General features: G+C 39.3%; 1 protein-coding gene and 1 pseudogene across 1 annotated transcript; both read right to left on the reverse strand.

Annotated features, from left to right (window-relative positions):
• Nucleotides 1–4,612: 4,612 nt before the first annotated feature.
• Nucleotides 4,613–22,356, reverse strand: C14H11orf58 (chromosome 14 C11orf58 homolog). Its single transcript, NM_001193864.2, has 5 exons — nt 22,122–22,356; nt 16,067–16,150; nt 12,603–12,663; nt 7,853–7,962; nt 4,613–5,890 (listed from the first exon to the last, which is right to left on the reverse strand). The coding sequence occupies exons 1-5, from the start codon at nt 22,182–22,184 to the stop codon at nt 5,657–5,659; spliced, it is 552 nt and encodes a 183-aa protein (NP_001180793.1). The 5' UTR covers nt 22,185–22,356; the 3' UTR covers nt 4,613–5,656.
• On the reverse strand, nt 15,477–15,625 carry LOC114672586 (small nucleolar RNA U3; annotated as a pseudogene).
• Nucleotides 22,357–27,633: the final 5,277 nt, after the last annotated feature.

The following is a 27,633-nucleotide window of genomic DNA, read 5'->3' on the forward strand; positions in this document are numbered from 1 at the left end:
CTCACTCTGTTTCCCAGGCTGGAGTACACTGGTGCATTCATAGCTCAATGCAGCCTCAAACTCCTGGCCTCAAGTGATCCTCCCATCTCAGCTTCCTGAATAGCTGGGACTACAGGTTATGAACCATTACTCCCAGCCAAGAGCTCATTCGAGACTCCTCTCTTACATGATACATCCAATCTTTAAGCAAATACTGTTGGTTTTGCCTTCAAAATATATCCAGAATCTACTTCTTGCTACTCCCATTACCACCCTAGTCCAAGCCCTTGGGCTCACCTAGAATATTGCCATAATCTAATTTTCACAGTTGGCTTCCCGTTTTTTTTTTTTTTTTTTTTTTTAATTACTGTGACATGATCTAATATTGCAGCTTAAGCAATATCAGAGGAGGCCGAAGCAGGCAGATCACTTGAGGCCAGGAGTTTGAGACCAGCCTGGCCAACATGGAGAAACCCCATCTCTACTAATACAAAAACTAGCCAGGTGTGGTGGCATGCGCCTGTAATCCCAGCCACTTGGGAGGCTGAAGCAGGAGAATCACTTGCACCTGGGAGGCAGAGGTTACAGTGAGCTGAGATGGTGCCACTGCCCTCCAGCCTGAGCGACAAGAGTGAAACTGTGTCTCAAAAAGAAAAGAAAAAAGGAAGATATAATGAAATGTGAGCCGGCAGAACTCAGGAAGTTAAAAAATAATCACAAAAATGAAAATGGGAATGATGGGGTATACAGTGTTTGAATCATGATAAGGGGAATAAGGAACAGGAATTATAAAGAAAAATAACATAGAGATAGGAAATGACACATGCACATAATTGGAGTTCCTAAAGTAGTAAAACGTCCATTTTCTATTTGTATAAATGAAAGCACTGAGAAACTTTGCTCACATGATAAAAAAGTCAGTAATAGGTTTTAGAAATGCCAATCTTCCGAATTCTTAGGCCAAAAATCAGTGATCTTTCATCAAAATTTATTTTTAATAAATTAGCTGACAATTCACTTGTCTGATAGTTTCATTGAGGGCATCTGACAGATGACAGAAACCATCTGACTTGCAAAGGGAGTCATTCAGGCCTCAACATAAACACGAATGTTTCAAATTGTCCCTTTGTTTGGACCCATGAAATATTTTACTCTCTGGGACAATTAAACACAGTAGGTCTGGCATGGCTGAGAGGTATTGCCTTTCCTCTCTAGTGGGAGAAAGGCTGTGAAATACGAAGTAGTTGTTTTAAGGCAGATCAATTTAGGAACAAATACATATGGATGTATAGGATTGGAAAATTCTCTACAGAACCCCTTCATGTACTCAGAAGCGCGTATATCCTACTGGTTAACAATGCTAAGTACTGCTAGCAGGTCAAGGGAAGAATTTACAAGTACTTATGTTTTAGGAAAATGTCAATAATTGATTTGACGAAAGTTCTCAGTGCTCTTGTGTCAAGGGTGGGTAGAAGCCACATTGGAGTGGATTGAGGAGGGAGGGGATGGAAGTAAGAAATAGAGGCAGTAATAGAAAAGTTACTAAAATTAGATATAGATGAGAGAATTACACCCAACGTAGGTGGTACCTAGGAGCAACTTCTTTTTTTAAAAAAGATACGAAATACTTGAACAAATGCTGAAAGAAAAGGATCAGATTAAGGGAGAGATTGAAGACTCAAGGGAAGATAATAAGCACTGCATTCACAAGGTTTAAAAGATTCAACAGTAGGCTGGGTGTGGTGGTTCACACCTGTAATCCCAACATTTTGGGAGGCTGAGGCAGGAGGATTGCTCAAGACCAGGAGTTCAAGACCAACCTGGGCAACATAGCCAGTCTCTACAAATTAAAAAATTAGCCAGGTGTGATGGCACACACCTGTGGTCCCAGCTACTCAAGAGGCTTAGGTGGGAGGGTCTTGAGCCCACTGAAGTTAAAGCTGCAGTGAGCCATGACCATGATCATGCCACTGAACTCCAGCTTGGGTGACAGAGCAGGACCCTGTCTCGGGGCGGCAGCGGAGGTGGTGGGAACCAGGAGCCAGCACTTATCGATCACTTATCTATGTACTAAGCTTTTTGCTCATTTTACCTAAGTCTCATAACAACTATGCAAGGGGGTTACTGTTACTATCCTCATTTTACTTACCCAGAAAGGAGACCCAGAGAGATCAACTTATGCTCAAAGTCACCGAGTTTAGCCCTGTAGTGGAGTTGGGATGTCACAACCTAGAGCACAGAACACTTGTCCATGGCTGTGGATTTAGTAAGCGAAGTTCAGGGAATTTGTGCCTGAAGGTTTCTATTTTTATGTAAGATAGAAGGCAAAGACATGTTAAGAGTGAAGGAAAAAAAGAGGGTAACAAGTTTCAGAGTAGAAGTTTTACATAGTAAGAATGGAGAGCTGACTAGAGAAAATAAAGGTAATGGGCAGTACTGAGGTCAGTTAAAACCAATTTTTACTAATATGGATTTATACATTTGGTGATCTTTCTCCAGAAATAACTGGTGAGGAAGGGTAGGAGGCTTGGATACATCCAGGGCTGGGAATTTTCCAGAAGTCATTTGGGTTAACAATCACGATACTGAATTGATAGATCAGGAAGCCGAGATAGGACTTACAAAGGAGGTGGAAACAGACTACGCCCTAACACAGAGCAGGTATAAAGGGGGAGTTGGTTAGAAGTGAATTTTTTTATTGAGTGATTTTAGAAGATGTTTTGGATATTGCAAGTATATAGGATGTGGTTGTGATGGAAACAAGTAATGGAACCAAAGCCCTGTGTGTAAGTAGTCACTGAAGCTAACCAGGTAGCTGAAATTTCTTTCCCCCAAATTTACTCAAAGAATGTGACTTTTGTGCTCTCAAACTATGGTTCAGGCACTCCAGACTTTTTTTCTGTACCTTCAATTCTCTCAGATTTAAAAAATTATACTAGAGAAGAGGACTTTTGCCTATGAATACAAACAACATTGCAATCTGTATCCGAAAACATTCTTTTCAATAGACTGTTAGGTTACGGGTAACAAGTAAACACTTGGGTATAAAGCAAACATTTAAAAGTGCATTTCAGGTATTAAATTATGAATGATATGGAAAAGTTGCCATTAAACTTTCCACTGAATAGTGTTTCACAGCACAAAAATAATCTACTTTCCTGATACTTTTTTAGTATGGATACCAAGACAGCATGACATCAGTTGTCTTCTAATTTTGTTCCAGTTTGATTTTAAAAACCCACATGTTCATGCTTAAAAGATAGCATTATGTTTAATAGGTGCTAGGAAACCAGGCCACATGGACCAACCTACCTAAATTTACTCTAACCCTGAATTTTGTTAACACCCAATACATGAATTAATTGAAATCTGGATTTCTCTATACAGAGATGCAGAAAGTCTTGTAGTGTAGTTATTTTAAAACAAGGTGCTCCTATTTACTTATCAGAAACAAGACCATATCAACAACCCAACATTTAAATAATGAACTGATGAAAATACTTTTAAAAACCATAAAACTCATTTCTATCACATTCTTAAGTAAAAATCAATCTTCACTTTCTCAGTTATAAGCAATCCCACAGACATTTGAAAATTAGAGGGCAAACTAAAATTGTTGAATAAAGCCAAACTTTTTCAAACTAAGTATTTGTTAAATGTCATATATATTGTCTACCATCAAGTGATTCAATATTTTACTATAGAGGATAGCATCTATTTTTCAAAAATGTGAGAAATTAAAAAAAAAACAAAAAAGGCAACAACTTTGGGGTCTGAAACATGAAATATACTGTAATATAGAGTCTACCAACCAGAAATCACCTGTTCTACTTGCTAAATTTCTCTAACACATTCTAAATTATTTTATTTGATTTTTTTTTTTTTTGAGACGGAGTTTTGTTCTTGTTGCCCAGGCTGGAGTGCAATGGTGCGATCTTGGCTCACTGCAACCTCTGCTTCCAGGGTTCAAGTGATTCTCCTGCCTCAGCCTCCGGAGTAGCTGGGATTACAGGCTTGCACCACCACGCCCAGCTAATTTTGTATTTTTAGTAGAGATGGGGTTTCTCCATGTTGGTCAGGCTGGTCTCCTGACCTCAGGTTATCCACCTGCCTCGGCCTCCCAAAGTGCTGAGCCACTGCACCTGGCAACACATTCTAAATTTCAAAGTGACATAAGAATAATTTTAAAAAATTCCAACACTCCAAGGCCGGGTGCAGTGGCTCACGCCTGTAATCCCAGCACTTTGGGACGCTGAGGCGGGTGGATCACAAGGTCACAAGATCGAGACCATCCTAACACTATGAAACCCCATCTCTACTAAAAATACAAAAAATTAGCCGGGCATAGTGGCACATGCCTGTAGTCTTAGTTACTCGGGAGGCTGAGGCAGGAGAATCGCTTGAACCCAGGAGGCGGAGGTTGCAGTTAGCTGAGATCACGCCACTGCACTCCAACCTGGGTGACAGAGTGAGACACCGTCTCAAAAAAAAAAAAAAAAAAAAAAAAAAAAAAAAATCCCAACACTCCAAATACATCCTTTAAGTATCTAGATGTATAACAGTTCGGCTCACAAACAGGTGGGACTAAAGCCTTTGAACTTGTTACTTATAAACATTAAGAATTTGGACCCAATTATCCAAAGATCCATTTACTAGCTCATAATGCAATCTGTGTTAATCAGCTGTACAAATCAACCACCTAATAGCAGTCAGATGATTCTAATCTTACACCAACAGAAACAGCAATAAAATTAGAAAGTAATACTTTTTAGTAATTAATCAATAAAATAGCACTGGGATAAAATGAAGAGAATTTCTTGTTTCAGCTTATCAGTAAGCCTGCTCCTCATTTGTAGATAATGAGGATAAAGGTATCACAGCCAAATATGGGAAACTGCTCTTTATTTAGACCTTTGGGACAAAATTAACTTTGGTCACGTTACTTAAAAAAAAAAAAATCCAGTTTTACATATTTCTAAATAGATAGAACTAAATGATCAGAGAAATCATTTCTTCTGTAAAAATTGGCCAAATCTTATCAAAAATCTAACATACGATATAATCCAAATTATAAAAAGACTACTTGGGATCATAATATTCCAAATGTATGACAGTTATAACTCCCATCTTAACAAGTGTGAAAAGTACTTACTCTCATGTTGCTTTGGTCCAAAAGAGTAGAGCTAACTCAGTAACAGGAAACTAAGTACCCAATCTTTTGCCAAAATTAATTTAGATTGTGACTGGCAGCAGAAATTTCCATGATGAACAGCTCTACTATAACAAAGAATAATTAAAGAATACTTTTCATGAACGTATCACAGTATCAAATACATTTTTATAAGAGAAAAATATGAAGGAAATGATAAAATAGCTATCACAAACAAAAAGCGTTTCCCCCATACGGTGAATTAGAGGGCTGATGATGCTAATATGAAAGTAAGTTGAGTACTGTATTTATTTCTTATTTTATACAACTCTTACTCTTTACAAAATTGGTTATAGTCATGCCCATAAAAGTGTAACCCATGGCATTTGAAAGCAAACACTCCTTGTAATTATTTAAAAGGGCCTTTTTAAAAATTATAATACAAAGGTCTGTGCTCTATAAGCAGTCCTCCACTGTGCATTATAACAATAAGGCTTACTTTTAATACAAAGACTAAGCGTTTGGGAGTTATGAACCACTGGATTTAACAAACATCATTTTATAATTGCTTTTTGCATCTTTTTTGTTTTTGGGATCCTCCACTTCATCAGGGTGCTCAGGAGCTTGGAGTTCTTCAGCAGATTCTTCTTTCTCTGACTCTGAATCACTTTCAGAATCATCTGGACTTTCAGGATCAGGTGAATCATCATCGTCATCATCATCATCTCCAGCTACATCACCTTCTCCATCATGATCTTCTACCTAAAACATCAATCAACAGGCTCTTTTAAAAATAAACATTAGCCCATACAGAATCTGAGAAAGACCGTAAGTTCTGTCAGTCTTAGAAACACTTACTTTGTAGCCATTGAACAACAGTTTTAAGACTTGAGTGGAATTTTAAGAAAGAGCTCTGTCTGGCTAGGCCCAGTGGCTCATACCTGTGACTGAGATTCCAGCTACTCAAGAGGCTGAGAGGCAGGGGGATTGCTTGAAGCCACAAATTTGAGACCAGCCTGGGCAACATATTGAGACCCTGTCTCTTAAAAACAACAACAACAACAAAAAAGAAACTAAAAAAAAAAACAACAAAGAAAAATTAGCCAGGCATGGTGGTGCATGCCTGTAGTTCTAGCTACTCCGGAGGCTAAGGTGTGAGGATTGCTTGAGCCTAGGAGTTCAAGGCTGTAGTGAGCTATGATCATGCCACCGCATTCCAGCCTGTGTGACAGAGCAAGACTCCGTTTCTTAAAAGACAAAAGAAAACAAGAGGGGAGGTGCTCTGAAGACCACACACCTATCTCCCCTCTCCTAGTTTGAAAACCACGGTATTATATTTTCCCGAAAGAAACAATTTTTTAAATTGATAAGGCATGTTAACCACTGACCTTTATGTGGAAATCAGTTATAATTGTTTTGCACATTGTATTACTTTGGAGTAAACAGTAGTCACACATAAATTCGTAATATAAAAAGAGATCACTTAGGAAACAACTGAAAAAAAAAAGCTCTCTTAAACCATTATTTTAAACTTACATGAAATATTTTACTTAACTTGTGAGCATGTCGTTCATGCCTATTAAAAATGTGCCCTGGCCAGGCGTGGTGGTTCACGCCTGTAGTTCCAGCACTTTGGGAGGCGGAAAGATCGCTTGAACCCAGGAGTTTGAGACCAGCCTGGGCAACATAGCAAAAGTCCATCTTTACAAAAAATACAAAAATTAGCTAGGCGTGGTGGTGCAGGCCTATATCCCAGGTCCTTGGGAGGCTAAGGTGGCAGTGAGACTGTGCCACTGTACTCCAGCCTGGGTGACAGAGTGAGAACCTGTCTCAAAAAAGGGGGAAAGGTGCTCTGATGTTTAAACAGCATTTTCATTTTTAGAAAACACACTTTAAAATCCTTAGAAACAGGCCAGGTGAGGCTGGGCACGGTGGCTCAAGCCTGTAATCCTAGCACTTTGGGAGACTGAGGTGGGCAGATTGCCTGAGCTCAGGAGTTCAAGGCCAGCCTGGGCAACATGGTGAAACCCTATCTCTACTAAAATACAAAAAATTAGCTGCGTGTGGCATCATGTGCCTGTAATTCATCTACTCAGGAAGCTGAGGCAGGAGAATTGCCTGAACCCAGGAGGTGGAGGTTGCAGTGAGCTGAGATTGTGCCACTGCACTCCAGCCTAGGGGTAACAGAGTGAGACTCTGTCTCAAAACAAAACAAAAACAAACGGCCAGGTGTGGTGGCTCACGCCTGTAATGCCAGCACTTTGGGAGGCCAAGGTGGGTGGGATCACCTGAGGTCAGGAGTTTGAGGCCAACCTGGTTACATGGTGAAACCCCATCTCTACAAAAATAAAAAAAATACAAAAATTGGCTGGGCATGATGGCAGGTGCCTGTAATCCCAGCTACTCAGGAGGCTGAGGCAGGAGAATCACTTGAACCCGGGAGGTGGAAGACATCACACCACTGCACTCCAGCCTCGTGAGAGAAGGAGACTCCATCTAAAAAAAAAAAAAAAAAACAAAAAACAAAACACCACACAAAATCTTTGGAAACATCTCTTCTGATTACCTACAGAGACCAGTAGGGCATATACAATTATTTTTAAGATAATTACATACAGAGAGCTTTCTACATGGGATTCTTGATTGCTAGGGTAATCTAACAGCAATAAGTGGTACCAAATTGAAAACTAATTATCTTCCCAATGAAAATAAGTTAATTACTACCTCACTGAAGCCAAGTCCACAATGTCGCCGGTATCTTCCTGACAATTTACTGTCCATACTTTGCTGATATTGAGACTCCAGTTCTTCATTAATTTTCTTGTCTTCTTCCCCTGCATGTCCAGGATACTGTAGTTATGTTTCAGTCAAATTAATAATTTACACAAAAACCCATAATACAGATGCCATTATACTCAGGGCTGATTTATCTAAATTGTGACTAATTTTACTATGAATTTTGAGAATTTATGCCATAGGTGGTTACCTAATAGACAATAAAATGACTGATGTTGAGATAGCATAAGTATTTATTACTAAACACTTTGGGTATTAAATGTTTTAGCTTACTTATAGTAAGTAGATGTTCTCCTGAAAGTTTTTTTCCTAGTCACCTAATAAAAACTCTCTAACAAACAGAATTATCTATCTTTGAACAAAAACACTGAAAAAAGCTAGGCACTTCTGTTCAGCAAATGGCTAAATAAAATGGTCATGTACTGACTCTCCTTTATGCCTTCCTTTGCATATCAAGTTTATCAGAACAACTTAAAACTTTAAAGCAGCAGTTGCCAACCTTTTTGGCACCAGGGACCAGTTTTGTTGAAAACAATTTTTCCATGGATGGGGAGTGGGGGTGGTGGTGATTTCAAGATGATTCAAGTGTATTACATTTATTGTATACTTTATTATCACATCATAATATATAATGAAATAATTGTACAACTCACCGTAATGCAGAAGCAGTGGGAGCCCTGAGTTTGTTTTCCCTACAACTAGATGGTCCCATCTGGGGGTGATGGGAGACAGTGACACCCTAAGTGTGTTGCTTATGTCCAGTCTACTAGCTGTAATCTTGTTTGGCTGCTGTCACTACAGAAAACCCTGTTTCACAAAGACAGGAGGTTGGAAATAGAAGCAGGCTTTCCAGTGCTTTCGTGGCAATCTCAGAGTATTCCACTTTGTCTTTAATCCAGAATGAAGTTGTCTCAAACATACTTTTAAGGGCACCGTCATTTGTGATCTTAAGCAGCTGATCCTCTTCTAGCATGAACAAAGTTGATTCACCTTATTCACAAATGGGTTGTGAATCCATTCCTTCCCAGTTTGGGGCTCTTTCGTGGTTGGAAAATAATACCTCAAACTCTTTGAAAGCTGAGATAGGTGATCATGTGCCAGGTGGGAGAAAAAAGGTCCTGGCTCAGTCTCTTTTAAAATCTCTGCTAATGTTTGAAACATGTCAAAAAATCCCAGTGTTCACTTGTGGCCCCCATAATACCAGTTTGGCTTTGAATGCAGTCACTTTATCTGCCAACTTGAACACAGTTTTGTTCTCCCCTGAGGTGACAGATTGAATATGTTACACAAGTAAGCAAGGTTTTTTTTTTTTTTTTTGAGACAGAGTCTCACTCTCTTGCCCAGGCTGGAGTGCAGCGGCATGATCTCGATCTCGGCTCATTGCAACCTCTGGCTTTCAGGCTGAAGTGATTCTCGTGCCTCAGCCTCCCAAGTAGCTGGGATTATAGGGGTGTGCCACCACGCCTAGGTAATTTTTGTATTTTTTAGTAAAGACGGGGTTTCTCCCTGTTGGCCAGGCTGGTCTCAAACTCCTGGCCTCAAGTGATCTGCCTGCTTTGGCCTCCCAAAAGTGCTGTAATTACAGGCACGACCCACCACGCCTGGCCAAGTAAGCAGGTTTTACGACCCATTCTGTGTCAATGAAATGTGCTGCCAGTGATGACATTTTCTTAAAAAAAAAAAAAATCTCTGGAGTGGCTATTATAACTGAAAAACTCTGGCCAGTGATCTAACTTTAGGAAGCCATCTCTGTTGTGTGTATAAGAGATGACATATGTGCTCTGTGTCCATCTTCTCACAGAGCTACATGAACAGATGTGAATTAAGGGCATGTACTTTAATGTGGTTGAAAATTTTAATCACATCCTGCAAAATGTTAAGTTCAGGTGATGTTTTTCAACTAGTCAGCATCTCTGTGGATGACACAGTACACAGACTCACATTCAGAAGCAAGCTCTTTGACCTGAGTAGTGAAACCAGAAAGCTGTCCAGTCATGGCAGCTGCTCCATCCCTGCATATATCGATACAAAATGCCAAATTCAGTTTTCCTGATATGTAATTATTTATAAGACTTGAATAGTTCTGCAGCTGTGGTGCTGGTTGAAAGCAAAAGTGCACATAACATATCCTCATGCACATCCTCCTGAAAAATGTATCACACAAAAACAAGCATTGTTGCTTTGTTGTCAACACTGGTAGACTCATTAACCTGGATTGCGTACCACAGTGACTCATTAATCCTCTCTAACAATTGTGCCTCAATATCCTCTATTTCATGAATTCATCTAGTTATGGTGCTAGCCAGAAGAGGAACACGTGCCACCTTTTGAACTGCAGCCTCTCCTAAGAGTTCACAACAGACATCCTTAGCAGCAGGCAGGATCAACTCTTCACCAGTAGTAAAGGGCTTCTTAGCTTTAGCCATGTGATTAGCCACTAAGAATGATGCTCTCACTGCAGACACATTTGATGAAGTGGTGGCCTTCAATAATTACTTCTGTTCTTTGCGTTCACGATTTTTTCTTTTGAAAAATGCCAAAGGCTTGTCTTTTAATGCATGGTGCTCGGTCTCCATGTAGTGAAGCACTTTTAAAGGTTTCATGGCTTTTCTGGATAGCTGGTCATCATATATTAGACAAAGCAGGTTTGGAGAATGTGAATCAGCTGTTGCAATGAACCTGTAATTTAAGTAGGACTCTTGGTATTTTGTTTTAAATGCAGCTTTCTCTTTGTTGGCAGTATTAGTCTTCTGGTGCCTCACCATTGGGTCTTTCTTCCTTTTCAAAGAAGCTCTCCAAGGACGTTTGTTTTTTTACTCATTTTGGCTAGGGTTAGCTTGTGGGCTTACCAAAACTGTGACTGAGACAAATGCACAGTGCAGGAAAGAGGCACGGAGGGAAGTGGTAAATAAAACAATGGGCAGGCCACATGCAGACTAAATAAATGTCAGATTCTGACTTAGAGCCTGCCACTAGATGCAGCTTGTCACTTGCCACTCACTGATACGGTTTTGATATGAGTTTGCAAGCAGTTGATTTATTAAGGTCTCTGTGCAGTCAAGCCTCTCTGCTAATGTTAATCTGTTTTTGCAGTCACTCCCCATCACCACCTCAGTTCCACTTCAGATCATGAGGTATTAGATACTCATAAGGAGGCACAACCTAGATCCCTGGCTTGCACAGTTCACAATAGGGTTCAAGATCCTATGATAATTCAATGCTGCCAGTGATCTGATAGGAGGCGGATTTCAGGTGGCCATACAAGCCATTGGGAGCAGCTGTAAATACAGATAAAGCTTCTCTGGCTTGCCTGCTGCTCACCTCCTGCTGTGTGGTCCAGTTCCTAACAGGCGAGGGATGGGTACTGGGGGTTGGGAGCTCTGCTTGAAAGCTCTCAGATTTAAAGGGGTAAATGTGGCAGTTGAAATATTTTTCCATTCTGCAAAGTACAGGAATTGTTTTTTTGCCTTATGTAGCAATACAAATCAATTTGAAGTAATTAACACTAGAAAAATAAAAGATCAATGAATTTCTAAAATGTGCTACGTATGCTATGTTAGCATAATTTAAATAACTTAAAGTTTTGTTGAACATAATCTAGGTCACTGTGTCTTTTATTTAATATGTGCCTTTTATTAATAATGTCCAAGATTAGGGTCAGTTTTAAATAGGCAAAAATTTCACTTTTCAGCACACCAAATACCCAAATTTATTTTCAGTTTTTATTTAAAAATGTTCTTCCCTAAAATTATTTTTAAAGCTTATTTCTTCAGGCTCTGCAACTAGTTTATATTCTTCAAAGATTTTAAAATAAAACTTAGTGAATACACAAAACTAGAATATGCCAACTATGACACTATATGCTAATATACAAAGAACAAAAATTCTGTACATACCAGAGTTAACAAGATGAGGCATAAAACCTCACTACAATTAAAATATATGTTCTGAATCAGTAAAAATGGAGACAGAAAAAGGTTAGTTTCTTGGTTAGAATATCATAATGACATATACTCTCATCTTTTAAAAATCAAAGTACATGAAAACTGATACTTTATATATGTAACATGTTTACCTATTATGTACTTCTAATTTTTTTTTTTTGAGACAGAGTTGCACTCTGTCACTCAGGCTGGACTGCAATAGTGTGATCTTGGCTCACTGCAACCACTGCCTCTCAGGTTCAGGCAATTATCGTGCCTCAGCCTCCCAAGCAGCTGGGATTACAGGTGTGAGCCACCACACTTGGCTAATTTTTGTATTTTTTAGTAGAGACAGGGTTTTGCCATGTTGACTAGGCTGGTGATTTGCCTCAAGTGATCGGCCCACCGCAGCCTCCCAACATGCTAGGATTACAGGCATAAGCCACGGTGCCAAGCATTTTTTTCTCTCTTTTTTTTTTTGGAATTTTAAGAGATGAGGTCTTGCTCTGTAGCCCAGGCTGGAATGCAGTGGTGCGATCATGGCTTCATTGCAGCTTCAAACTCCTGGGCTTAAGTGATCCTCCCACTTTAACCTCCCAAATAACTGGGATTACAGGCATAAGCCACTGCACCCCAATTCTAACATTTTAATAATTTACACAATTACATGCCAAAGTAGAATATCCTGAAACATGAACACACACTTCATATTCTGAATTTAGCACTTTTGTTTTAATTACATTTTACTTTTTTACCTGTTCGGAAGTGAGATGTTGATTTGTGATCTCCTATAACAAGACGACCAGTATGTTCTTTCTATAAGAAGGTTGAAAATGTATTAGCATTTGAGACCACTAATTTGACCTTACTGGGTATCTACTATGTGCTGAAAACTATTCTAGGCTTCTGGGACACAGTGAAGACAAAAGATTAAATTAGAATCTCTGCCTTTAAGGACCTTACATTCTAGCAAGGGTAGGAATGGAGAAGGGAGACAGGCAAACATAATCGCTATTTATACTATGTTAGAAGGTACTAAGTGTGATTAAAACAAAACAGACCTGAGTAAGGAGTAGAGCAGGTTGGAATTTTAAATAAGATGAATAGATAACTAGAAAATTGAGTCAATCTAAACATTTTCTTTCCTAAAGGCCAGTTAAATGACTTGCTTTAACTTCCCACCTGTTCTGCTGCCTCAAGTATATCTCATGGAGAGAAAGCAAATGAGATTTAGCCAGACAAAAATGAAATAATTAAAACTTATAATGTATCATATAAAGTGATAGATCTTATTACAGTATATCACAATCATTAGCTATCTCTTTACTATTTGACAATAAACTACTAATCTCAACTTGTCAAAAAGAACAATTTAAAACAATCCTGTACTCTAAACATAAAAATACATCTGATTCAATATTACCAACTGATTAAACTGCATAATTACTCTCAATTTAATCAGTTCTATCCACTCTTTATGGTTCATATTTAGTTTCATAAGTGCTCATTAAAACACCGTGTGAAGGTGAGAATAAATGTAACTTTGGAAAGCAATCTTAACCAATCATCTGTGAAGATATAGTAACAAACCTTCCTATTGTGAAAAAATGGCAGGTACAGTCTCCATACACAAAAATGATATTATTGGAAAAGTTCAAGCGTTAATGCTCATTGCTTTATGTGCCATTAACACATAAGCAAATCAATAATTCAGTGTGTTACTTGTTTAGGTTGCAAAACCGACAGCCATTAACAAGATTTTAATATAACAGCATCAAGTTATTCCAGGATGATGACGGTATTGCACTGATCTATTCATATGCTCTTAGCTGGTTCTTCCTGTGACCAATAACATATTCATGATAGCTGGCTAGGATTACAAATATACTTTGTGGCCACAAAATGGAATAAATCTAAACAGCCCATATGAAGATCAAAGCTACAATCTTGGCGTCACAAAGAATTTATGGGCCAGGCGCAGTGGCTCATGCCTGTAATCCCAGCACTTTGGGAGGCCGAGGAGGGTGTATCACAAGGTCAGGAGTTCAAATGGTGAAACCCTGTCTCTACTAAAAATACAAAAATTAACCGGGCATGGTGGCAGGCACCTGTAATCCCAGCTACTCGGGAGCCTGAGGCAGAGAATTGCTTGAACTCGGGAAGCAGAGGTTGCAGTGAGACTGTCTCAAAAAAAAAAAAAAAAAAAAAGAATTTAATCTATACTCAACAACCTATTTATTAGTCAACTTCCATATATTTTATATTAGGATGTTCTTCCTAAGTACTTGAATAATTTTCATTCTACTAAGTTGAATATGGCCCCTAAACTAACACTTACCTTACATATGCTTAACAAATCTTTTAAGTCCTCACTTAATTTTCAATGATAGGTTCTTAGAAACTTCAACTTTAACTGACTTTAGTTGAAACAACCTATAATGAAAACAATTTTCCTCCTTATCAGTGTTACAGTGAAACAACTTTATTGTCAGTTTGCTAAAAGTTAGTTTCCAAGAAACATAAGAGATGTTAAGTGAGGACTTAGTATATTTGCATGAAACGAGAGAAACTGCAGACTATTTTCTATGACAAATTACAAATTGGGAAATCTGGAGTAATGAGATATTATACAAATGCTTTATTTAAATAGGTCTCAGTGTTTTACATGACCTCTTCCTATCCCCAAACCCACTGTTGTAGTCTGGCTAACTCCTTCTCATCCTTTGAGATTCAGATCAATTCTATTTTGGGGAAGCTTTCTTGCACTGCTAAACCAGAGTTAGCTGCCCTCTGTGATTCCACAGCACTATGTGCATGGCTTTCTCACAGCAATTACAATTCCGTATTGTTATTATCTGGTTTCCTCCATTACATACTAGCTCCAAACATATATTATTGATCTATGTGACCACCCAGGATCCAGCACAGTAGTAGGTAGTCTATAATTGTTGGGAAAATGAATGAATGTATTCCCATGTGTATAACAAAACAAAGAGCAGAATTTCATTTTAAGGAGCTTAAAAAAAGAGAAAAAAAGCTTTCCTATTTCTTTTTCAATTTAGTTTTTAGGAAGACTATTGGGACAATGTTAGGAAAATAAATTTACTTGCTTAAAAAAATAAGTATCTAGAGATCCCTGTATAAACTGCTAGGATAAAGAAAGGTTTTTACAAGAGATATTTTCCTGGCACTTGTTTTATACAGTTGACCCCTGAACACAGGATTAACCTGTGTGGATCCACTTACACTTGAATTTACTTCTGCCTGTGCCACTCCCAGACAGTAACACAATCTCTCCTTTTCAGCCCACTCAACATGAAGACTATGAGGATGAAGACCTTTATGATGATCTACTTCCAATTAATGAAGAGTCAATTATTTTCTCTTCCTTATAATTTTCTTGATAACATTTCCTTTTCTTTATTATAAGAATACAGGATATAATAACACCCAAAATATGTGTTAACTGGTAATTATGTTATCCAGTAAGACTTCCAGTCAACAGTAGGCTATTAGTAGTTAAGTTTTTGGGAAGTTGAAAGTTATATGCAAACTTTTGATTGCCTGCAGAACCAGCACCCCTAACCCCCACATTGCTCAAGGGTCAACTGTACCTTCTATTAACGTTAACCAAACTGACAGGCATTTCAAAGTACCTTGAACACTTTTAAAATTAAGGGTTCCCCCCCCCCGGCTTGGTCCCTGGTGTTCTACACATTCAGAGAAACTTCTCTATCTAGTAACAAACTATAGAAATAATCTCTGAAAGTGTAGTCTTAAAATTAGGTTTTTGATAAAGGATATTCCTGTAGTTACTACTTCAAAGGCTGGCGGGAGCTACAAAATATGACAGGCTTTTCACTTTGGCCAGAGGTTCCCACAAGATAACCAACCCAGAAGAAATATCTTCTATCAAACCACTGGGCCAACACATGGCAAATCATAAACTTTGACATGTCTTTTCTCCTATACAGCCTCCTTGAGCCAAATTTTTCTCTGTGCAGTCTTCAAACTTTACGGACAGAGAATCCTAGATGTGGCTCAAAAATAATATAAATTTTATGTGCTTGGTTAGACCAGACGTATTTCCCAAAGCCAAAATAAATCACACAGAACAGGAAAATGGAATCCACGTATATTCAGTCCTTCTTACTTAGCATACACAAAAATGGCAGTAGTTTCACAGAAAAGGTAAAAATGCATACCATCTGATGCTTACCTTTCCTGCACCCATAAGTCTCAAGAACTTTTGTTTTCTCTCTTCATTACCCAAGTCTGCTGCCTCCCAATTGCTAGATCCCAGCTGGAAAAGAAATTGGTTATTTTTTTTTTTTTTTTGCATAAAAATAAGTGTTACAAAATCTAAAGTCTACCTGTAACTCCTAAGTTTTTTTTCCCCTGTCAGTTGTAAATATAAACAGGGTTCGTTTTTCTTGTTTAGGAAGTTCAGCATATTCATCACATTCAAATTTACTCCTTTTCTATTACCTCACAGCAGAATCCTTTAGTTCTTCTGCAGCCAGAGCTGAGTCTCAAGTTTGCCTGTATCAGAGTCCTAGAGGGCTTGTTAAAACAGACTGCAGGGCTACAGCCCCAGAGATTCAGCAAGTCTGGGGTGGAGCTCTAGGATTTGAATTTCAACAAATTCTTTTTTTTTTTTTGAGACGGAGTCTGGCTCTGTCGCCTGGGCTGGAGTGCAGTGGCCGGATCTCAGCTCACTGCAAGCTCCGCCTCCCAGGTTCACGCCATTCTCCTGCCTCAGCCTCCCGAGTAGCTGGGACTACAGGCGCCCGCCACCTCGCCCGGCTAGTTTTTTGTATTTTTTTAGTAGAGATGGGGTTTCACCGTGTTAGCCAGGATGGTCTCGATCTCCTGACCTCGTGATCCGCCCGTCTCGGCCTCCCAAAGTGCTGGGATTACAGGCTTGAGCCACAGCGCCCGGCCTCAACAAATTCTTAAGTGATTGCTGATGCTATTTATCTGGGGACCACACTTTGAGACCCACTGCCTTGCAGGGTCCTAGAGCACCTAGTACTCTGAACTTAGACGGCAGCCACAGTTGTTAGTTGAAGTTAAAAATTCTGGCTTTATCAGTGAGCTAACTTTTAACTTAAGAGAGAAAATTTTAACTTTTCAGTTTCCTTTTAGAGCAGTTCTAATTATTTGTTAGGATTGAGATGTCATTACTTTTATTCTTTCTTAAAAGTCTTCCAAAGAACAAAGAGAAAACTTATTTTTTAAAAGAATAGACTAAAACTCATTCTATTGCAATTATCAAATGAGTCCACTGAACTCTTATAAATCTAAGAAATACGATGGAATCCTAGTGAGCATATTTTTCCCTACATTTTGAAACAAATGTGAAAACTGTTGTTTTTTAACAGTTCATTATTTATAATTCATTATTCCCAACTGTGCTAAAAATAACTAAAATAATTTTTAAGATAGTTTTCTCACTGTATTGTCCAAAGTATTTCATCATCTTTCAAGACATCATACCTGTTGTATACTTTTAGCTTTCATTGAACACAGATGGGAATTCACAATTTTTCATTTTCCATTCATAATGGCAAGGAGAAAAAACGGACAGAAGGCATTAACTATTATTAGATGAAGAAGGTGAATGCAAAATGACAGGCAGTCATATTCCAGACTAATGATGATAAAATTAACTGCAAAAATCTCAGACTATGAGTTTTTGGATGAGGAAATACTAGAAGGCTTTTCTCCCACCCAAGAATCGACAAGAAAAAGAAAAAAAAGACAAACAAGAAATGTACTCTCACTGGGAGAGCCATCAGCAGGAAGGACAGTATTTTACAGTAAGAACCAGGATCATTCTATTTTCTAAAAGGAGGTGTGACTGTTTTATTTCATCTTTTACAATGTTTATGCATCAAAATTTACTTGACTTGGTTGCAAATGGACAAAGGGTGAAGGCAGATGTGTATACAAGCTGACTGGAAGGAAAATGAAATAAAAATATTCACTGAATTTATCATTCTAATTAAGTTTATAATCTAAAAATAAAAATGTTTTGCAATTATGGAGCAAGGATGACAAATCCTTCTTCAACACAAAATTGTAAGCAATAGAAGGTTTCAAAAATTCTTCAAGTATTGTATTTTGATGATGCAAATGCGAGACGGGTTTGAACTTCAAGGGTCCCTTATAAGTGGATTTTTTTCAACCAAATGCAGATCCATCCCAAGTATATGGAAGGCTGATTTTTCCTATTCTCAAGTTCCACAGGCCTGGCTGCGGGACTTGAGTATGCAAGATTTGCCAAGGAGGTGGGTGGGTCCTGGAACCAATCCCCCACATTTAGCATACTGAAGGATGACTATATGTACATCAAAATCAGGAAAACACAGAATATAAATTTCGGTTTGCTATTGTTAAATTCACATTAAAATTCCTAATAAAGTTGTTTTGCACTATCTCCCTTTATTCTTATTTCTAAAAATTATTTGTAAAAGACTAAAATATTAAAAAAAACACTATTTCCCCTGAGCATATGAGAGTTAAAGCATTTGTACCAACCTGGACCCATTTGCGCTTCTAAATTCTCATTAGTGGAAGGGCTTATATGCTCTCATAATTTTGGTTCCCTAAGTTCCAAATCTCTACTTCTTTCCACGTGACCCCCTCATATATTTTTATAGGCCATTTAGTTCTTAACTATTTCTGGCTCAATATAGTTAAAGTAATGGTGAAGCTTCAGTTCTGACTCTCACTAAATCACTGGCTCTATAAGCCAGGATCTGACATTTAACTTAATTTTAACTCATCTATAAAGAGATGCCTTTTTAAAAGACTGTCTTAAGACACTGAGGCACAGAGAGGCTAAGTGACTTGCTTTGATCCTCTGACCATCCTGTGTTTTTTCCACATCATACTGTCCATGATCAAATGAGACAGATGAAAGTGGTCTATGAACTCAGTTATACAAATGTACAGCATTAAGTTAAAAAAATTGTGTAAAAACCAACTTTCTTGATTCTGCTTCTAATAAAAGAGTAAAACATCTTCAGTGTTTATATAAATAATCCTGTCATCTACAACTTCTAATCCCAATGTTTTAAGGAAATAACATTAAGTCCTGCCAGTTCTTTTCAAAGCAGCACTCCGGGACTGGACTGGCATCAGGAACCGGTTTCATGGAAGACAATTTTTCCACTGAGAGGGAGGATGTGATAATTTCAGGATGATTCAAGTGCATTACATTTATTGGGCACTTTATTTCTATTATTACTACATTGTAATCTATAATGAAATAATTATACAACTCACCATAATGTAGACTCAGTGGAAGCTTTGAGCTTGTTTCCTAAAACTAGACAGTCCCATCTGGGGGTAATGGGAGACAATGACAGATCATTTGGCATTAGATTCTCATAAGGACTGTGCAACCTAGATCACTCGCATGTGCAGTTCACACCAGGGTTCACGCTCCTATGAGAATCAAATGCCAACAGGAGGCAGAGCTCAGGTGGTAATGCAAGCCATGGGGAGTGGCTGTAAATACAGATGAAACTTTGCTGGCTGGCCCACAGCTCACATCCTGCTGTGCAGCCTGGTTCTGTGGCCCAGGGGTTGGAGACCCTTGCCTTAAAGTGCAACAGTGAGTACCTTGTCCAAATGCTGCTTTCTGAAAAGCACGTGGGTGCACTATACATTTTAAGAGAGGTTCCTTAGCAGTTACTCCCCACTCTTCCCACTTCCTATAAGATCGCTTTCATTTCTCCACTCCAAGCCATTGAAACTACTTTTAAGTTGTCTTCATCCTTAATACCCTTTCCTACAGAACTGCAATCAATTTACCTTCTGAATACACACCCTGGTGACTTAGAATTTACTCCTACATTGTTAGCATTTTGCTAGAGTTGTATTCTGTGATTATCTACTTTTAATATTAAAAAAATGTTTTGTTACCCCAATTAGATGTGAGGTCAATGGGCATAAGAAAACTTCAATGATCTCTTACATACCGTGGATGCTCATTAGAAACTGTTTCCCAACTATATGTTACAGCTAGATTTTTTTTTTTTTTTTGAGACAGAATCTTGCTCTATCGCCCAGGACGGAGTGCAGTGGCCCGATCTCGGCTCACTGCAAGCCCCGCCTCCCAGGTTCACATCATTCTCCTGCCTCAGCCTCCCTAGTAGCTGGGGCTACAGGCGCCCACTACCATGGCCGGCTAATTTTTTAAATAGAGACGGGGTTTTACTGTGTTAGCCAGATGGTCTTGATCTCCTGACCTTGTGATCTGCCCACCTCGGCCTCCCAAACTGCTGGCATTACAGGTGTGAGCCACTGCACCCGGCCTGCTAGTTTTTTTTTCCTACAACAGCTTGGAGGTCTTTTAATGAATGTATTACCTATGGTTAAAAAAATTTTTTTTTTAAAGTACTGGTTGGGCGAGGTGGCTCACACCTGTAATCCCAGCACTTTGGGAGGCCAAGGTGGGCAGATTGCTCGAGTCTAGTAGTTGGAGACCAGCCTCGGCAACGCGGCAAAACCTGGTCTCTACTAAAAATACAAAAAATTAGTTGGGTGTAGTGGCGCACACCTGTAGTCCCAGCTACTGTGGTGGTGATGTGGGGAGAGGGGGTTGAATCAGGAGGATAACTTGAGCCAGGAAGGTGGAGGCTGCTGGGAGCACTGATTGTGCCACTGCACTCCACCCTGGGCAACAGAGAGAGACCGTGTCTCACCAGTCTCAAAACAAAAACAAAACCCAGGTACTTAAAGATACGCTTACATGATTGGGAAAGGTCTTAAAGGTCGTCTAATCTCTTCCAAAGCTGTAAACTTAATGACTTAATCCCTTTAACTTTGTGAAATTTCGTATCACCTGGAGATTTCTGTCACGCTAAAAGATACTTCCAAACAGGTGTCTGACATCCTAGCAATCAAGTCATATTTAAAGATCAGGAGGAAAACAATGTTAACAGCTTTTTAAGTGAGCCAGGTTACTCAAAAACGTGAATCAATTCCTGACAAAACCTGAATTACCATATTAACAAGATCGAAAAGCCAGTAGCAGAAACAACAGAGAGCAAGAATAAACTTCTCTAGATGCCCATTCATCTCCAAATCTTTATTGATAGCTAATCTTTCTGCAGAGCTGAAGTCGATTCCTTTAAAGACCCTTACTATTCCGGTCCTCGCCCCACCTCCCACTCAGAGGGGCAGGTCTTAACACCATCTCATTTGCTACAAAGTAGTATTCAGTAGGCTTTTAAAATTTTATGAAAAGCACGGAAATAGAAAAATTAAAAGCTCTATGTATTCAGAAATTTACACTACTTCAAACAAAACCGAAAAAAACTTAGATATCCCTTCATCATCCTTAAAGATGACCTCTCCGCTCCCTCTCCAACAATTTCCCCATCAACGTTGCCAAGACATTTATCCATTGTATGAAGGACCTACTTTTACGTTTACTGGTTACCTACTGTTTCCATGACACTGCGCTACGAGCTAGGGCAAATATACAAAAAGGCCTAAAATAAGCATCATATTTCTCTCCGAATTCCCAACACCCGGCACTGCAGTAAATATTTAATAGGTTACTTTAAGAGATAAACCGTTTGCTATTAAAACCTATGAGGTGGGGGCTGGAGAAGGGAACGGCATTTGATGGGGAGACGAGGTAAGAAGAACAAGGTATTAATATCCGACATCAAAATGGGCTTCTAGGTCTCAACGTCTCAGACCTCACCACCAAAGCCAGTACCAAATTACACCCGTGGCACAATTTTCGGCTCAATACTGTTCTCGGTTTACCCTTACTAGTGCAGCTAAAGTTAACTATCAACTGCACATTGCAAAAATCATCTAGGCAGGAAAATCTGTCCAAATGTGCACGAACATTTCGACATTGTCACAGGAACATTTAGAATCCAAAACAGGGAGAGTCTCGCCGTCTCTATCGTGAGCACAAAGGCCCGAGAAACCATCCTCATCGGCCCCCCAAAACGCACGTAAGAAATCCCTTGACTAAGCTCTTTCACTCCTCGACCCTCTCCGAATTTCCTTCCTCAATCCCCCTTCCTACGCAGGTCTTCGGCTCCCAGCGTGTGGGCCTCTTCAAACCTTCTCACCCTCATAAAGATTAAGGGAGACATTTCCCACTCATTCTTCTGGTTTCTCCCCTGGGCTCTCCCGCTGCGGGCCACCTCAGGCGCGTCCTCCTCCAACCACCCTTCCTGGCCTACTCCAGCCTTTCGTAGGCCTCAACCCTCTGCCACTCCGCCATTGTTATTTACATCGTCATCTGGGGAGGCCGAACGCTTCACCCCATGCGGGTGAGACTCTCTGGCAGCACTCATCCTTGCAGGGATCCCGACGAAAAATGCCGAACCCTCTAGCCGCTCTCCCCAGCCGCAACACCAGCAGCCTGCAATCCACCACCGGCCCAAGCAGCACCACTCCGGAACGCAGAGCCCCTCCCGGCCTTCTCTGCGACAGTCGTCACCGTTGCGGCCCCTCGCCGCCCCGGGGCACTTTGGGAATTGTAGTTTTCTGAGTCACCGCATACTGGCCCGAATAACAAAGATGTGTCGGTGACTAAAACTACAATTCCCAGGAAGCCCGGAAGCTCAATTCGCGCTGTGTGGCGGGAGTGCCCTCGGAGGCCCCGCCTTTGGCTGGTGGAGGGAGCGTTCTCGCGGATGAGTATGGCGGTGAGCGTTGACTGAGAGCTTGGTCGCCACAGGAGGTGGCTTAGAGGGCTTTTTGCCTTTCACGACGCTGCCCTACTGGCAAATGTATCATCGTAACTAGGCACCTGTGTTTAAATGTAATATTTCAGGCTGACTGAATCCTCACGAATACTCTCCACCCAGGACAAAAACCTTAAAAAATGGCTTCTACCATTTCCACTCCGGTGTTCTCTATTGCGCGTAGGGGATTTCTAGGTGGCCGGTGATGCTGCTTTCTAAAGGTTTTGATGAATATTTCGCTATTTTCCCATACAGAAATGAGTTCAGTATGTTGTTAAATGTTGGCTAATTGGCGGTTATTGAAAACGGGGATTCAGCTGAGGGAAATCTGTTAAGTTTTCATATGGCTTTGTGTGAGGTGGGAGTGCTCCTCACTGACCTCGCTGCAGATGTCTGGGCACCGTACGGTAGGGGCCTTCACCAAGCAAAGTCCATCCCTGCCACATAAGCCCCCCCACTTTTTTTAAAAGTAATTATTGAGATGAAATTCACACATAAAAACCATCTTAAAGTGTACAGTCCAGTGGCACTTAGTACATTCACAATCGTGTGCGGCTGTCACCTCTGATTCCAAGACGTTTCACCACTCCAAAAGGAACCCCAATGCCCGTTAGCAGTCCCTCCCCATTTCTCGCCCTCTCCAGATTCAAGTAATCGCGCCTCTACTCAAAAAGCCTTGCATTTAAAAGTATTTATTGTTAAGATACTGGAGACTATCTCCTACTTTATCAAGGTGTCTGAATCTGTAACTAGGTCTGAACTTTCTGTCAGAATCCTTGTCCTTAGTAATTCTGAAGCTTTCTCACCTTGAATACAAACGTGATTTTTTTTTTTTAAGCAAAAACTAGGCCGGGGGCGGTGGCTCAGGCCTGTAATCCCAGCATTTTGGGAGGCTGAGGCGGGTGGATCACGAGGTCAAGAGTTCGAGACCAGCCTGACCAACATGGTGAAACCACGTCTCTACTAAAAATACAAAAATTAGCCTGGCGTGGTGGCGCATGCCTGTAATCCCAGCTACTGGGGTGCTGAGGCAGGAGAATCGCTTGAACCCGCGAGGCGGAGGTTTCAGCGAGCTGAGATGGCGTCACTGCACTCCAGCTTAGGTGACAGAGCAAGACTCGATCTCTAAATAAATAAATAAATAAATAGTTAAGTGATATGGATAATACATATCTAGTGTTTCGGAACTGACAGCAGTCTGTGAAACAATGCTTAGCCATTAGCTTTTGAACTCAGCAATTGCTCTAGTTTGACTGCCTGTGTACCAATATTACTTACCCAGATTTCAGATCATCACTGAACCATTCATAGAACTGTGACCAGTGGAAGGTAGTTTTTAAATTTATGCAGTCATAGATTCAAATTCTCCCTTATTTTGGAAGCAGAAAAATAGCATAATAATAAGCAATATATTAGAAGTATAAGTAATATAATAGAAAAGGAGATGTCAGGGTCATATTTTATAAGTATAACCGAACAAAGAACATCTTAATCTATTAGTTCTGTGGTAAGAATAAATTGTAAATAAAGGAGGAGGAGAGTAAACCCAAGAGGAAAAAAAAAAAAAAAGCATTGTTTTAGGAAGTGGTTGATTGCTTTTTGCTAGAATTAAAATATTTTCATTACTAACTCCATGATTCTACTTAGGTTCTATTAATTACAATGAAATTACATTTAAGTTACAGAGTTTCGCAGTTTCGACTACAGTTCACCTCTAATGGATTTGACATATGGTGATTTAGAACTCTTAGCTATATTACCAAAACAAATAAGATGGCTGAATAGGTACTTTAGACTGCTAAAAGAATTCTGAAATAAGAAAGGACTATCAATAAGAATAGTAGTTACTATATAATTTTAATTTTACTAGTTGGTGAAAGTCCAGAAAACTTTAATGAGCTAGCAACATGTCTTTTATTTCTTCACCAGAATTGTTGGCACCTGGATGGTAAATCTTCAAGTTACTATGAACGAAGATCACAAACCAAAAAGTAACATAGGAAATACTAAAGACTGGAACATTTTATCAGATTTTACTCGGTTTCATATAGAGAAAGCTATAGGTAAGGATGAAATTATACAGCGTTAATAGAATGCATATATGCCACAGAAACTCAGTAATGCTCCTCTTGTGTTGTAAAAACAAAGATACACTATCACGAGTGAAACAATGAAATACCTTCTTCAGGATTGGGACTGTTGCATCTCCATTTTGTTTCTGGCACAATGCCTGCTACAGGATAGCTAATAAATGTTTCTGAATTAATATAGGAAGGATGCAATTATATAGTACCAGAATGGTATCTTATATGAGACCCAGAAATTCAGCAATGTTCTTTCTTGGGTAGTACAGGCAAGGAGAGGAGGCCCTGTCACTGAGAACTTTCCATTTTGTTAAAATTTTCCCAACATTTAGCATGTAGTAGGCAGTCACAGATGTTTGTCGAGTACATTCTCTCAACCAGGGATAGTCATAATTGAGCATAGTTAAACCTGAAGAGGAAATAAAGGGTTTGAAGATTATACTGTGTACAAAAAATCTGCTGTTTCACTTGAAACTAAAAAAAAAAAAAATTCCTAGGGCCATAATTACAGTTACCATTTATTAAATACCCACCAGGTACCATATACTTTGCTAGGGGCTTTTTATAGGTGATTTTTAGAATTGACCTCAAAGTTTCACAATAATTTGCAAGAAGTAGGTAATTTTATAGGTAATTAAGCTTAAGAAAAGTTAAATACTTGCTTAAAGTAATGTAGCTAGTGAGTGATTCAGTCCTTAAGTCTAATTCCAAAAGCCAGTGCACTTTCCACTGTGCCAATATAACCCAACATTAAATAAGATGTTTCATATATGTCAGGAAGTGTGCCAAGTTTGAGGAAAACCAGAGTAAATAATGCATAATCTTTTACTGCAAGGAGTTTACAGCTTGGCAGGAGAATGATTAAGTGGCATCAGTAAATTACAAATAAAATGCTGTGGGAACAGCTCATTTTGGCTGAGGGAAATGAGAAAATTATTTCCCAAAAGTTTTTGAGCTAGGCCTTGAAAAACAGTTTGGGCAGGATGGGGCTTGTATTCAGTGATGGTTAGTGTCCAGTGTGCTGAAACCTGACAAGCCTAAAAATATTGTATTCTGAGACAAAATTCTATAGGTTGGTCAAAGCCAGGCTGTGAAAAGCCTTGAGTTTGAATCTCACTATATGTGTTCAGATTAAGATAATCTCTTTCATAGATCTGTGTGACCTATTTTCTAATACTTCTCCATTTAAATTCATTTTATGCATTCTAGCCAGATTCGACCTCTGAAAATGGAATGTAGAGATTCTCCTGCTCAAAAACTTCTTGGAGCTCCCCATTTTATACAGAATTAAGTTGATAGAATTAAGCCTGTAATTAAAACAAGAATTCAGTTCTTGAGGAAGAATAAGGTCGATATTCTGATCTCAATAGTCCATTCCAGTCTTATTTGTCTTATTTTCTACTATTATCTTTTACTTATCTTGTTTAGCCTGCCACAACAAAAATATGTGCTAGAATAAAGGTACTGAACAAAGATACTAGGCTTGCTGACTGTTCTAGACTCTCAGCTGCTTTTGGGTAGGATCTAAGCTTAGCACCATGACATATGTAAACTATCACTCAGTAGATGTTTGTTGTTTTAATATATGAATGGGTGAGATTAGAGAGGAGCAGGTTTATGTGGTAGGATGAGTTTGATTTTAGATATGTTAAAGTATTGGCAGGTCACCAAGTGGAACTGTTAAAAATATGGGCTTCAAAGTTAGGAGAGAGCAATAAACTTAGAAATCACCCATCTAGAGGTGATGAGTCAACAAGGAGAGTAATTGAGCTTGCCTAGTGAGTGCCTAGAAGAGACATCTTGGAACAGAAGAAGAAGGAGAAGATTAAGGATGGAATGAGGAAGAAGAGCCTGAGGTTAGAAGGTAGACATAGAACTAGAAGAAGGAGAGGTTAGTGTCATTGAAGCAAAGGGAAAAAATGTGAAAAAAAAAAGCTGTGGTGGACTATGAGATGAAACCCATTTAGAAGCTGATTTTAAAGGTGTAATATAAATGCAACTCTAGGGTCTAACAGAATCCTGAAAACAAGGTATAAATAAATACATATTTGTGGTTGATGATGATTGATGATTGGTTAACTCCCATTCTGTCCATTGGGCAGGCAGATTTGTCAGAGTGCTACTGTGATTTAAAATGTGGCACTATAAATATTAACGTGATTATTTCACACATACCTAGGAACTTAAATGAAAGAGGAATGAAAAGGGAAATGAAAAATGTATTGCTTAAAATTGCTTCAATAAAATTGTTGTTGATGTATATCTTCTTTTTTTGTTATTATACTTTAAGTTCTGGGATACATGTGCAGAACGTGCAGGTTTGTTACATAGGTATACACGTGCCATCATCTACATTAGGTATTTCTTATAATGCTATCCCTCCCCTAGCCCCCCACCCCCAACAGGCTCTGGTGTGTGATGTTCCCCTCCCTGTGTCCATGTGTTCTCATTGTTCAACTGCCGCTTATGAGTAGGAACATGTGGTGTTTGGTTTTCTATTCTTGTGATAGTTTGCTGAGACTCATGGTTTCCACCTTCATCCATGTCCCTGCAAAGGACATGAACTCATACTGCGTAGTATTCCATGGTGTATATAGGCCACATTTTCTTTATCCAGTCTGTCGTTGATGGGCATTTGGGTTGGTTCCAAGTCTTTGCTATTGGGAACAGTGCTTCAATAAACATACATGTGCATGTGTCTTTAAAGTAGAATAATTTATAATCCTTTGGGTATATACCCAGTAATGGGATTGCTGGGTCAAATGGTATTTCTTGTTCTAGATCCTTGAGATCACCATACTGTCTTCCACAATGGTTGAACTAATTCACATTCTCACCAACAGTGTAAAAGCGTTCCTATTTCTCCACATTCTCTCCAGCATCTGGTTTTTTTTTTTTTTTTTGAGACGGAGTCTCGCTCTGTCGCCCAGGCTGGAGTGCAGTGGCGCAATCTCGGCTCACTGCAAGCTCCG

Source organism: Macaca mulatta, chromosome 14 (genome assembly GCF_049350105.2).
Source record: "Macaca mulatta isolate MMU2019108-1 chromosome 14, T2T-MMU8v2.0, whole genome shotgun sequence".
Lineage (NCBI taxonomy): Eukaryota > Metazoa > Chordata > Mammalia > Primates > Cercopithecidae > Macaca > Macaca mulatta.